The sequence below is a fragment of the Somniosus microcephalus genome, chromosome 5 (assembly GCF_052327205.1).
Source record: "Somniosus microcephalus isolate GS21.2 chromosome 5, FLI_Smic_1.0, whole genome shotgun sequence".
Classification (NCBI taxonomy): domain Eukaryota; kingdom Metazoa; phylum Chordata; class Chondrichthyes; order Squaliformes; family Somniosidae; genus Somniosus; species Somniosus microcephalus.
The window spans coordinates 30,513,466-30,526,597 of record NC_140991.1 but is presented as its reverse complement, the minus strand read 5'-3'; the positions used below and the strand labels follow the sequence as shown (position 1 = coordinate 30,526,597).

The 13,132-nt window shown below is 41.8% G+C and overlaps 1 protein-coding gene across 9 annotated transcripts in view; it reads left to right on the top strand.

The window, feature by feature from the left end:
- The window catches only part of LOC147116985 (histone-lysine N-methyltransferase 2C-like), a 432,640-nt gene that overhangs the window by 369,988 nt on the left and 49,520 nt on the right, over positions 1-13,132 (top strand). For all 9 annotated transcript variants that reach the window (XM_085987500.1, XM_085987501.1, XM_085987507.1 and 6 more), the window contains 5 exons: positions 2,710-2,821; positions 6,112-6,193; positions 7,914-7,977; positions 10,382-10,614; positions 11,277-12,992. In XM_085987500.1, the coding sequence (XP_085843626.1) occupies positions 2,710-2,821; positions 6,112-6,193; positions 7,914-7,977; positions 10,382-10,614; positions 11,277-12,992 (2,207 nt within the window). The remainder of the gene's footprint in view (positions 1-2,709; positions 2,822-6,111; positions 6,194-7,913; positions 7,978-10,381; positions 10,615-11,276; positions 12,993-13,132) is intronic.

Genomic DNA, 13,132 nt, shown 5'->3' with positions numbered 1-13,132 from the left:
TAGGCCATTCGGCCCCTTGAGCCTGCTCCGCCATTCAATCAGATCATGGCTCCAGCATAACCTGCCACTTCACACAACAAACTCTGGCAAATGCTGGTTTAGAACCAGATAAAACAAAAATACATTAATAAATGTTGGAAATTAATGTACAATATTCATTTCAAGTACCTCATATACATTTTCATACAAATCGGAACAGGTTGCAATCATGTCCATTCAGGCACTAGATTAGGAACATTTTTCATGACATTCTAACCATACACAAGGGTTAGCAACAAGGAAATTATTTAATGCAATACAGGCACCTTTTCCAACTTTCTATTGTATATAAAGTCAAATAAATACTTCAATGATGTATACATGATTATATAAATATATATTAAACATTTATGATATACAGTAAATACATATGTAAATTGTATGTATGCATAATATATTTTTATTGATAAAGTTAAGCTAACAACAAAGTGTATTAAATTAGGTGTTTTAATTAATCTATATATGTACATGATCGATTTTAATAGTATCTGTCTTGTTGATGGCATTAGGTGAAATTTTCCTGTAAGATCACATTTGGGAGGGAGTTGTTTACAATGAATAATGCAGGTTGTAGTCTATATAGTTCACGTCATTATTATCGGTATAGAGGAGGAGGCGACACTGGGAACTTCTCCTTGTATGTTGGAACTGAGTGGACCAGAGGGAGTTGGGTTTATTTATAGCCCTAAGAGCAATGGTTTATACATATGAAAATAAAATACAGCTCGAGACATCTTTGAAAATTTGAAAACATTATTAGACTATTTATCTTTTACTAATATATGGTAAATAAAGCCAAATATAGTACAGATATTTAATACATGTGTGTATATAATATACAATGTAAATATAAGCAAGAGCAAATATTCCAGGAGACTTGGAGAGTTGTTAGTATTTTTTTTAACAAATAATGACAAAGAATAGACTTTTTTAAGCAATTACAGGAAACTCTCTTTTTACCGTCACCTAAATAACCGGAAATCTCTCTTAACCGGCAAAATGCAGGAGTAGGTTCAGGTAAGTTTTACTTCATATTAGTGGCCGTGTAACCAGGGTTCCTGGATCTGTGGCCGTGTAACCGGGGTTCCTGCACCTGTTGCCATGCAACAGGGACGCCTGGATCTGTGGCCGTGTAACCGGGGTTCCGGCACCAGGGACACCTGGATCTGTGGCCGTGTACGGGGCTCTCGTACCTTAGTAAGTATACCTCTCTGTAATCCGGACTTTTTGATCAACCGGCACCACGCCGGTCCCATCGGTGCCAGATAAAAAAGAGTTTCCTGTACAAAGTATTTACAGCACAGAAACAGGCCATTCATTCCAACAGGTTTATGCCCCACCTGAGCCTCCTCCCACCCCTCTTCATCTAACCCCATCAACATATCCTTCGATTCCTTTCTCGCACATGTGCTTATCTAGCTACCCCTTGAATGCATCTATGCTATTTGCCTCAGCTACTCCTTATGGTAGCGAGTTCCACATTCTAACCACTCTCTGGATAAAGAAGTTGCTCCTGAATTCCTTATTGGATTTATTAGTGACTCTTATATTTATGGCCCTTAGTTCTGGTCTTCCCTGCAAGTGGAAACATCTTCTCTACATCTACCCTATCAAACTCTTTCATAATCTTGAAGACCTTTATCAGGTCACCCTTCAGTCTCTTCTTTTCTAGAGAAAAGAGCCCCAGCCTGTTCAATCTTTTCCTGATAGTTATAGCCCCTCAGTTCTGGTATCATTCTAGTAAATCGTTTTTGCACCTTCTCCAAGGGCCTCTCTATCCTTTTATAATCTGGAGACCAGAACTGTTCACAGTATCATATGGTCTAACCAAGGTTCTATAGAAGTTCAGCATAACTTCTCTGCTTTTCAATTCTAGCCCCCTAGTAATGAACCCCAGCTTTTTTATGGCCTTATTAACCTGCGGTGCTACTTTTAGTGATCTGTGTATCTGTAACCCCAGATTCCTCTGTTCCTCTACCCCATTTAGACACTTATTTTCCAATATTTTGTGGATTTTATTTTTCAGTACTTGCTTCAACATGTTGGGATTAATTTACTGGATCCACGTGGTCCCCTGCTTGCTGTGCAACGCAAGCACACTGACATACTGAATCAGATCAACAGTGCTACCGGACCAGAAGGCAGTTGATATGGTGACAAAATGCTAGATCCATGAAAGTTTGGGGTCGGCACTGCCATTAGATCTATGCAAGTCGGATTGTTCACTTTGAGAAATGGCGTTGTAGTGCGAGGTCCAGCGTTCGAGGCCATTCGTGAGGTTAATGTGCCTTAACACTGCACATACCTTAAGACCAGCCTTGACTGTATGGCTGATTGCTGGACTATGTGGCACAGTTACCCACTTAGCAATCAGAAATCATTCGCATGGTCAGTATTGAAGTGTACCAATAACTTGCACGTCATACTAGAAGAATATTCCATTTTGGAGAGAGAAGGAAATTATAATGTATCTGATACAGATACTGATCCTGGCCCCTAAGTGGATCGGCATTTGCTTAGGTGTTGAAGCCTAATTATTCCTTCTAGTTCCAGTTGACGAGAGCCCTTTTGAGGAAAAAAATGAGAATTGCTGTTACTTTATATACTTGTACTAATGTAAAAATGTTTCTGTTGAATAATTATACTAAATGTTCTTGCATTATTTTGCAGATTTTGATGCAATTACTGATCCTATAATGAAAGCAAAAATGGTAGCATTAAAAGGAATCAACAGAGTTATGGCCCAAAGTAATTTAGGAATGCCGCCAATCGTGATGAACAGGTAAAGATTTCATGTGTTGGAAAATATTTTCTTTTGTAGGAACTCTTAAGTTCTACAGGAAAATGGGCTTTTCGATCAGGAAGAAAATCTACTTAATTTAGAGAAATTAGTTAGAAATGCTACACGAGTGATGGAATGCAAGCTAAATTCCCCCCTTTCCCAGCATCACTACTCCTGGCTTCACCATTCTATCTTTGTAAAACGTTCTATACCCTCTCATGCCCAATTTTGTTTTGCAGCCATGCTTCTGTGATGCCAGTGGCTGCTTTTACCTCTTAATTCCCCATAAAGTTCCTACTTTTTACATTGGTATAAAAATAATCCATTTTATACTTGAACACTTCACCCTGAGCATAGCTCTCTTCCCCAGCTCCTTCTGGTCAACCACAGTGATGTATTCCCTCCTCCCCAAAAGCTAATTTAAATAAATCCCCAGTTATTTCTGTCTTTATTATTTATGCCAGCAACCTAATTCCCCATCTAATTATGTGCAGACCATCCTTCCTGTATGACTTTTTTTTTCTGCTCCTTGCTTGTCCACTCAATATCCACCTGTAAAAGGTCCTCTGGTGTGCTTCTTTGTGCTTAACAAGCAGTACACAAAGGTAAAAGTTTTTCCTACCTATAAAAGTTTCCCAATTATTCTCGAGGTTAATTCCCTTCTACACACACCATTTAACTAACAGTCATGCATTTTTTTTTCTTTCCCGCTTGGTAATGGAATCAATACCTTTGCACCCTTTTCATAGATTCATAGAATAGAATCATACAGTGGTTACAGCACAGAAGGAGGCCATTCGGCCCATCGAGCCCGTGCTGGCTCACTGCAAGAGCACTTCAGCTAGTCCCACTCCCTCGCCCTTTCCCCATAGCCCTGCAAATTTTCCTTAAACCTGCCCATCATATCTGTATATTCTGCTGGAAGAGTGAAAGTTTAACAATTGAGCAAGTGATCTGGTGTGCAAGAGTAGTCCACTAACTTGTTTCCCCCTCTTTAAATTGGGTAGGAGCCTCGCCCTGCATTGCATGTCTTCCTAACACAACAAGTTGAGTGAAGGTCTGTCTTCCTAGCTTTGACAAACATAATTATGTGGTGCGTCAATCCTATATTATCGAACCCTACTTAAAATCAGTTTGAGCATAATTCCAATCCAAGGTTACTGATACTGCCCTGTACCTATTTTCTATTTATTACTGTCTACACAATGACTTGTCATGCCACCTGTTGGCAATGCAAATTGGTACAGAATATAATTTTGACTATTGTTTTGCTAGTTTCTCCCTCCGCCCTCAAAGAACAGTTGTTGTGCAATTAATGTATTATGATTTCTGAAATCATGCTGCTACTATAGTAACATATAAAACTTTACATGTTAAGTTCTGCATAGGAAGTATTGAGTCGGAGCCAAAGTGTTTTTTCAATGTAAGAGATGGAACATTTGGAGGAGGAATTGCTCAGGGTAGTTCTTGCACAACTCATTTTAGCTCTTTATATGGCAGGATAACTGAAGGTCTGGGAGCAGGTCCTCTCTTTCTCTGACTACTATTGTGTTTAGTACAGGACAGCATAGTTAATAATCTTATATAATTCAAGATATTTTTTCTGGCACTTTTGAGGGTTGGAACCATAATGTATAATTGTGTTAACGACTTATGTAGCTAAGACAGTATGCATTATTTCTGAATCCCAGAAAGTGCCCATTTAATTATCAATGGATTTACGTTCTTGTTCTGGTACTGTGCAGAATTTGTGCACATGAGATAACTTTCATTTGAAAATCAAAGAGAATATCTGAACTACATACAAACATATGAACAATGACGGACAGGTAAAGACCCTCTGGTGCATCAAGCCTGTCCCCCACAATTGCGATACCTTGTGTATCACAATATGTACACTCCCCACCCCACCCGAAACCATGTGATCTGGGAGAGACGAAAAACCAGATTAAAAACCCAAGTCAATTTGGGGGAAAGAAATCTGGGAAATTCCTTTCCGATCCATTTAGGTGATTGAAACTAGTCCAGGAGATCACTCTGACCCTGAATTACCTGAAGTACCTACCTTTTTGTAAGAAGTGATGTCCGCCCCAGCCAGAAATAGGTTCAGGTCTCGCTTGAAGGAATTCAGCGAATCGGCGTTCACCGCACGAGACGGCAGCCTGTTGCACAGGTCCACTATTCTCTGGGGAAAAGAAGCACCTCCTGACATCTAACCTAGATCTGGCCTTATGCAACTTAAAATTGTGACCCCTGGTCCTCCCTAACCTATTTAATTGTAACAAACTGTCAACTGGAACACAATCTATTCCCTTCATTATCTTAAAAACCTCAATCAGATCATCCCTAAGTCTACACTAGTCCCAACTCTCTTAGCCTATCTCGATAACTAAGATGCTTCATGCTGGGAATTAGTCTAGTGGCCCTCCTCTGCAACCTCCCCAGAGCCTCAATATCACGCATCATGTGAGGAGACCAAAACTGGACGCAGTATTCCAAGTGAGGTTTTACAAAGGTCTTGTACAGGGAGCTCACTATGCTTTCAGATTTATTTAACTGCCAGTATACTTAAAGAACCAGATATTGAGAGAGACCTATTGGCTGCAGTGCACCGATCTCCGAATAAAAATTCAGTGTCATGTGATGGTGTTGGGGCCAACCACTCTTCATGCGAGAAGTGTCTTATCTTCGTGGGGGATGGGAAAACAGATGGTGAACTACTGGCAGAAGCCCAGGGGCGGGTTGGCTGTAGCTATTTGTTTCAGAGGGTCTGCGGCCGCATAGCAGTCTGGAGGTCCTGCGCAGCCGTTCACTGGCTTCTCAATGGAAATAACCGCGCATGCGTGAAAAATTGAATGGGCCGCGCAGCCAGCTAAAGGGCCTGCACACCAAAAAAAAAAATTACAGGCAACATTTGGTTTTGAATATTCTCTGGCACTTGATGGAAATTGAGGACTGGGCAGCAAATAAGCAAAATTTAGTCGTGATTGATTTCTTAATGGAGACAAAAGCCCTATACTGTCAAGCAGATGCACTGAAGGGAGTTTCTGTGCCTTGTGTCACGCATCATCTGTATTTGTACCACATGCTGCAAAAGAATGTTTAGAAAGTTCTTCCCAAGATTTTTTTTTTTGAAATGGGCAAACTCGACAAACAGTTTACATAAGAGGACTATGGGGGATGATGGTAGTTACCTGTGTCGTCACCTTTCGCTTTAAAGTTGAAGTTTGCTTGAAGAAGCCAGTGAGATTTTCTTGGATTTCTAACTCTGTTTTCTTTTTTTCTTGCAGGTTTCCATTTGTGGGCCAGCAAATGTCTAGTACAGAGTGTGGTGAGAGTGGACAGAATCCCATTCACCAAGGAGTTAGCCCGGTAGTTATTTAACTAGATAGGCTCTGATATCTCTGTACTTTAGTACATATTGGAATTCACAAAGTATATTGTAAACAGCAGTGCCAACCTGCTGATTCTTGGCCACAATTGCCCTTTTACCCACTTCAAAGAATCGCAGTATTAAGAGTACAGAAACTGGCCATTATCTGCTTCCTATAATGGAGTGCCCAGGACTGTGCACAATACTCCCAACTGCAGCCTAATTAAGGTTTTATACAAGTTCAACCTTATATCTTTGTATTCTGTGCCTCGAGATACAAAAGGAAAGATTCCATTTTATGACTTTATCTACTTGCACTGCCCCTTTTAATGAAATATATCTGAAAACCAGGGTCCCTCTGCTCCTCTACTTCATTTAAAATCCTGCCATTTAAAGTGCATTCCTTTCCCTATTATTATTTCCAAAATATATTACTTTGCATTTTTCTATCATTGCTTCACATATTTCTACTGAAGCATTATCGTTGGTCTGATGTTTTATGTCTTGCACTGTGTTTCATCCTTGCATTTGATCCAGTTTTTATAGCTTCTATTGCATATTTATTTGTTCTAAAGACGGACGGAATTGCCATTTTCTGATCTGTAATCTCAAGTTCTTTGTGGGCGAAAGGATTGAGGTATGCGGGGGAAAGGATTGAGGCATGTGGGAAGAAAGTGCGTAGGTGAGGTTGATCTGTGGTGGGGGAGGCTTTTTTGAGCCTGATGACCTTTGCCTGTTGCTAAAAATTCTTGTGCCCTAACCAGACAGCTAATCTGATAACCCAATAAAAACAATTCCAGCCAGAGACAATCTAACATCAATCCAACTTGCACTGGGTGCATGTTACTAGACTCTTAAGCAAGCCAACCTTCTGCTAAGACAGCAGGTTACTGCTGCTGTAACTTTGCTAGTCAAGAAAATTACCATAACCCAGTTCCACTCCAGTGTGACCAGCATTTTGCAAGTGAAATTCAGGGGCAACTATTTTATTTTTGGCCTATGCCTAGCTGATCTGAAGTGCAATCATTGGCCTCCATGCTTGGAAAGGGTGAAATCAGTCAAGCTCCTGTTCCTAATATACTCTCCACTGACCCCTGCTGAAAAATGTGCAGACATTGGGTGATGGTAAGATTGGGTTCAGCTGTAATGCCATCCACAGTGGGTAATCTTGCCAATACTTAGCATCTTAGTTACGTATCATGTACAGCAACGTAATAGGCCATTCAGCCCAACTGGTCCATGCTGTTGCTTATGCTCCACGCAGGCTTAGTTCATGTGGAGTAACCATTTGGGCAAGATTCTAGAGGCTTGCATGTGCCCGTTGAACTGTATCCCAGCAAGAGAAATGAACTGGGGAGAGGGGAGGGAACCATTTTACAATTGTATGGTAAAACAGGTGAGTCACGATTGCCGTGACCTGTTCAAGTCACATCCCAGCAACAGGAGATTATTGGAAGAGGAACTTGAGCCAGTCTCTAGTCTGCCTTTATCTCCTGGGGAAAGCTATGGTCCAGGGAGCCTGGGAAGAGAATAAGGACAGAAAAATAATAAAGAATTAAATTACAAAAATAAAAATGACCTTGCTGTCTTGGGTCAGCAAGTCTTTTAGTGAGTGATCTGATTGTTTCATACATAGTAATAGTTAAAACTATTTTCTAGTTTGGAAGATTATTTCACTGAAAAATGCTGAAATATTGCTTTTGGTTGGATTGTTTTCAGGATGGAAATGTGGCACCTCAAATGTCACGACCAAACCCTCCATCTTTTGGTCCAGGCTTTATGAGTAAGTAATGGTATCTTGTAGGTGTTTTTAATTGCAGTTATTTCTTATTTTGTCCAGTTATTTTATCTGCATAAGGAAATGTCTCTCTAAAGTTTGCCCCTTTGAAGCAAAAATCAAAACGTTTTCCATGACAAAATAAATCAACAAAAAATATTACAGTTCAAAGGGGATTAGTCGAGAGAAACGATTACACTGCCTGATTTTAGCAGGAATAAAATTGCTGTAAACCTAGTTCCTTACGGTGCCTTATTTCATGTTTAGGCATCAATGTAAGTCTGACTCAGTGGTAGCATTCTTGCCTGAGTCAGAAAGTTGTGAATTCAAATCCCACTCCCAGTCTTGAGCACACAATGCCGGCTGACACTGCCGGAAGTGGTGTCTTCGGGTGAGAAGGCCCCTGTCTGCCTGTTCCGGTGACGTAAAGGGTCCCGTGGCACTATTTAAAGAAGAGCAGAGGAGTTCACCCTGGTCTCTTAGCCAACATTTGTCCCTGAACCAACATGTTCACAACAGGTTTAATGGGTTATGTAGCTCATTGCTGTTTGTGGGACTTGGCTGTGCACAAGTTGTTGTAATTGCCTACATAACAATGACTTCAATAATAACTCAGTAGGTGTGAAGCACTTTGGGATGTCTTGAGGATGTGAAAGGTGCTATATATTTGCACGTTCTTGCATTTTAAAGCAATTGAAACTGTGTCATAGACAACATTCCCACTGAGCGGCCACACAGCTGTTTGCTGGTCCCGCACAGCCCGGGACCAGCTTTACAAATGTGCAATTTTGCGCATGCGCAGAACTTTGAATGGGCTGCGCAGCCTGTTAAGGGGACCGCACACCCAAATTAAAAATTCGGGGGAACATTGGTCGTGGGTTTCACTGTAAAATTCTGACCCTCTGAAGAATGCACTTCCCTTTAACCTATGAGCATTACTAGTGAGTGCACTTGTTTGGCAGCCATGCTTCTGATTTTGGCATTTGTCTGCCTGGATCAGCTGTTAGTACTCCTCTCTCGGACAGAAGGTTTGTGTTTGCACCTCATACCACAGGTTTTGAGCTCCATAATCTTAGAATCCAGTGTGGGTTCTATTTAGGATGATTCTGCATCAATTCAGTCTTTCCGGACCCAGTTTCATTTGGATCGTTAGGGAATCGGCATGTTCTGTTTTATGCAATTTGTTTTGAAGTTTTGTAAGTGACTGGTTCTTGTGTGCTGTTTAAATCTCTTTGAATGCGTGAGTTTAAGGTTTTTGCATGGAAAACTGCTGTTTGTGTTAGTTTTGGCTTGCTTAGATGGTGAATTTAAAGCTCTTAATTGTAGATCAGCGGTGTTTGATTTTGCATTCTGACAAGGTATTGCCTTTAGAACTCACCCACAAGTTTTACCGTAATGTCACTTGCCTGTTTTATTTGGGTCATCATTTAATTCACTGCCATACGAAGGAGAACTGGAACAGTGTTTCAGTATGTAGATGCTCACAGATCCCTAAGCCATTATGTCTCTTGCACAGAGAAGTTTAGACAGTCTCGACAATTATTAATTTCCTATAGTGCAAAGCGCCTAAGACAAACCAGTGACTAAGCAGCAGCTAACCAAATTGAGGAAATAGGCCAGGGCAGATTAACGGTCAGTTCACTCATTCAAGCTTAGCTGGTAGTGCGCTTGCCTCGGGATCAGAAAATTGTGGATTCAAGCCTCATACCAGTATGTGAATGCAAAACCGAGGCTAACACTCCTCCTGTACAGTATTGAGGAAATGCTGTACTGTCAGAATTACCATCCTTCAGAAGTTCTGTCTGCCTGTTTTAGATGTTAAAGATCTCATGGCACTGCTCAAAGAGCAGGGATAACTTCTGGTGTGTTGGCCAACATTGGAATAGACACTCGTAGAAATGTAAAACATATGGACCAGTCTACAAACACAAGTCATAGGTTCTGTGGGCGCATTTATACTAGGCATAGAGGTTTGTAACCCCCCAGCCATTGCACAAAATCTAGGCTGATACTCCAGCACAGAACTGAGGGAACACTGCACTGTCGGAGGTGAAGCCTTCCAGGTAGACGTAAAAGATCCTATGGCACTATTTCAAAGACAAGCAGGGGAATTCTCCCCAGTGTCCTGGCCAATATTTATCCCTCAACCAACACCTAAAACAAATGATCTGGTCATTATCACATTGCTATTTGGGAGACATTGCTGTGTGCAAATTGGCTGCTGTGACTCCTACATTACAACAGTGACTGCACTTCAAAAGTATTTAACTGACTGTAAAGTGTTTTGGGGCATCCTGAGGCCATGAAAGGCACGATATAAATGCAAGTCTTTTTTTCTTCCTGGATTGCTAAAATGTCAAATGGACATAGAATGGGTAGAAAATTGTATTAAAAAAATACTGTTCTTCAGATGATGCACAGAAGAAACAGTATGAGGAGTGGCTTCAGGAAACCCAGCAGCTCCTCCAAATGCAGCAGAAATTTCTTGAAGAACAGATTGGGATGCACCGAAAATCTAAGAAGGCACTCTCAGCTAAACAACGTACTGCCAAAAAGGCTGGACGAGAGTTTCCAGAGGAAGATGCGGAACAGCTTAAGCATGTAACTGAGCAACAGAGTATGGTGCAAAAACAGTTGGAACAGGTAATTTCCCATCTCCAGCCCAAATGCTACATCTTGGGAGATTTTGAAAGGTCCGTCAGCAGGCTGTCCCACCGCAGAAAGCATTGCGGCTAATCCTGATCCTGTGCTCAGCTCGTGCCCGTTTGCATGCAAGTGCACCCCTAGCAGAGACACTGGAAGGAGTGGGAATCCTGGTCAACCTTCTCCTTGACCCAGGGTTGCTGAGGTTATTTGTCATTCCCATACCATTGGCATAGCTGACTCAGAACAGGCTGTGGCATTCCTGGCCTGTAAGATTCAGCTACTCGCTGCTTTAACCAGCTGAGCCATTGGGGAGCTCAGTCTTATACTTGAACAATTACCAGGAGGTTAGCACCATTCCTTATTTGTTCTGTTTTTCTTATCCTTCATCTTTCTTGGTCACTTTTCTCAAGGCATCATTATAATTCAAGAGTCTTTCTTGATATTTCTAATTATGTTTGTGATGCTTTTAAATTTCCTGTTGCTTGCTGCTTATTTAAGTTGTGAGATTTTTATTTTATACTTGGCGTGTTTTCGCTCAAACTTTTCTCTGGCATCCATTAAAATTCCTGCTGAATTGTCTTTCGTTGTAATTAAGTAACTAGATTTAAATTTCCGCATGGTTGACTTCATTTATGATGGATAAATTTTATACTTTTCAGATTCGAAAACAGCAAAAGGAACATTCAGAACTTATGGAGGAATATCGTATCAAACAGCAGCAACAATGTTCAATGCCATCACCCACCATGATACCTACTGGATCAGCCCAGCCGCCCTCAGTTCAAGGCGGGACACCATCTTCGGTAACTCCACAGAATTTCTCAATGATGCCCCAACAACAGCCTCAACAACGAATTCAGTCGCCTGTTCCTGCCCAGCCAAATGCTACCAGAATGACTAATGCTCCTCAATGGCAACCTTGCAATCCTAATGCAGCTGCCCCTCCCCTCATTCCCATGGGTACCCCAAGGACGCAACACCCTGCACCGTCTCAATTGCCAATGACGAGCACTCCATCTACTCAAGGGGCAACAGTCACAGCAAATCAGCAGTCCAACGCACCACCCAGAGTTGAATTTGATGACAACAACCCATTCAGTGAAAGTTTTCAGGAGCGGGAACGGCGGGAGCGTTTACGAGAGCAACAGGAAAGACAGCGAATCCAGCTCATGAAGGAAGTGGAACGCCACCGTGCGATGCAGAAGCGGATGGAAATGGAGCAGCAGCAGCAAGGGATGGCAGATTTAAACACGCCGACCCTGTCACAAATGCCATATTTTAATTCTGATTTACCTTGTGATTTCATGCAGTCTCAAAGGCCCCAGCAGCAGGTACAGCAGATGGGACTTGTTCCTCCCCAGCAACAGAACCTACTTCCGCAATTCATAAATTCGCCTCCACCAACACCTTTTATGCAGTGCAATGACCGTAGGCCAATGGGGACACCAGGATTGGGGACACCAGGATTTGGGCCTGAGGGCCATGCTGTCACAGGTGGATGTCCACCTATCCATCCTATGAACCAGGTACCATCTGGACTCAGCTTTCCACAAAACCAACCACGGCCTCCTTTTGGACCATGTACGCCTGTCGGATCTCAAGGGAATGGTGATGGAGTTCAATTTGGCCCAGATAGTGGAATGCAACTACCAGGCAATTACCCAGCCCAAGGCCAATCACTCATTCAACTTTATTCCAATATTATACCAGAAGAAAAGGGAAAGAAGAGGAGAAACAGAAAGAAGAAGAAGGACGATGACAATGACTCTGTGAAGACACCATCTACTCCTCATTCTGACATCACTGCACCAACTACACCCAGCGTTTCTGACTCCGCTTCTAACCCAGCTGTTAATCTACCTGGGGACTTTGTGTATAATCAAGGTGAACATGAGAGTGGAGAGTTAAACCAATTGGTTAATAATTCAAGTGACCACCAGCCTCCATCTGAACTTGAACGGCAGCTTTCTTCCAGTGTCATTGCACCACACCGAATTATGGCACAACAGGCCAGTCTGCCCTCTGAAACAGATCACAATCCATCCAATGAAGATGTTAGGCCTAATGCAGTGAAAGTGGAACAGACTGAAACCACGCAGTGCCATGGGCATTCCCAGCCCAAGGTGGAAACGCAGAGCCCAGTAAAGGTAGAAGAAAAGGTCAGCCTGCAGCAGCCTGCTGTTATGACACAGGGTCCAGCTGCTACAGCAAACATGCCAGGATCAAAGCAAGAATCGGGAAATGAGCTTCTGAAACATCTACTGAAGAATAAAAATCCTCCGTTGCCTCCTCACCAGAGAGCTGAAGAAAAATCTGAGGATGAATCCTGTATAGAAAGCAAATTAGTAAAGAAACAGAATCCATTTGAGGGGCAGGTATGGCTGGTCATGTAGTGTTATTTTATTCTATACAGATAATTCTATTACAAGGACAGTGTTCTTTGGATAACGTGAAGAGTTCTCTTAAATGTTTAAGTGCACTAAAATTGTAAAGATCTACATTTCAAAAATACAGC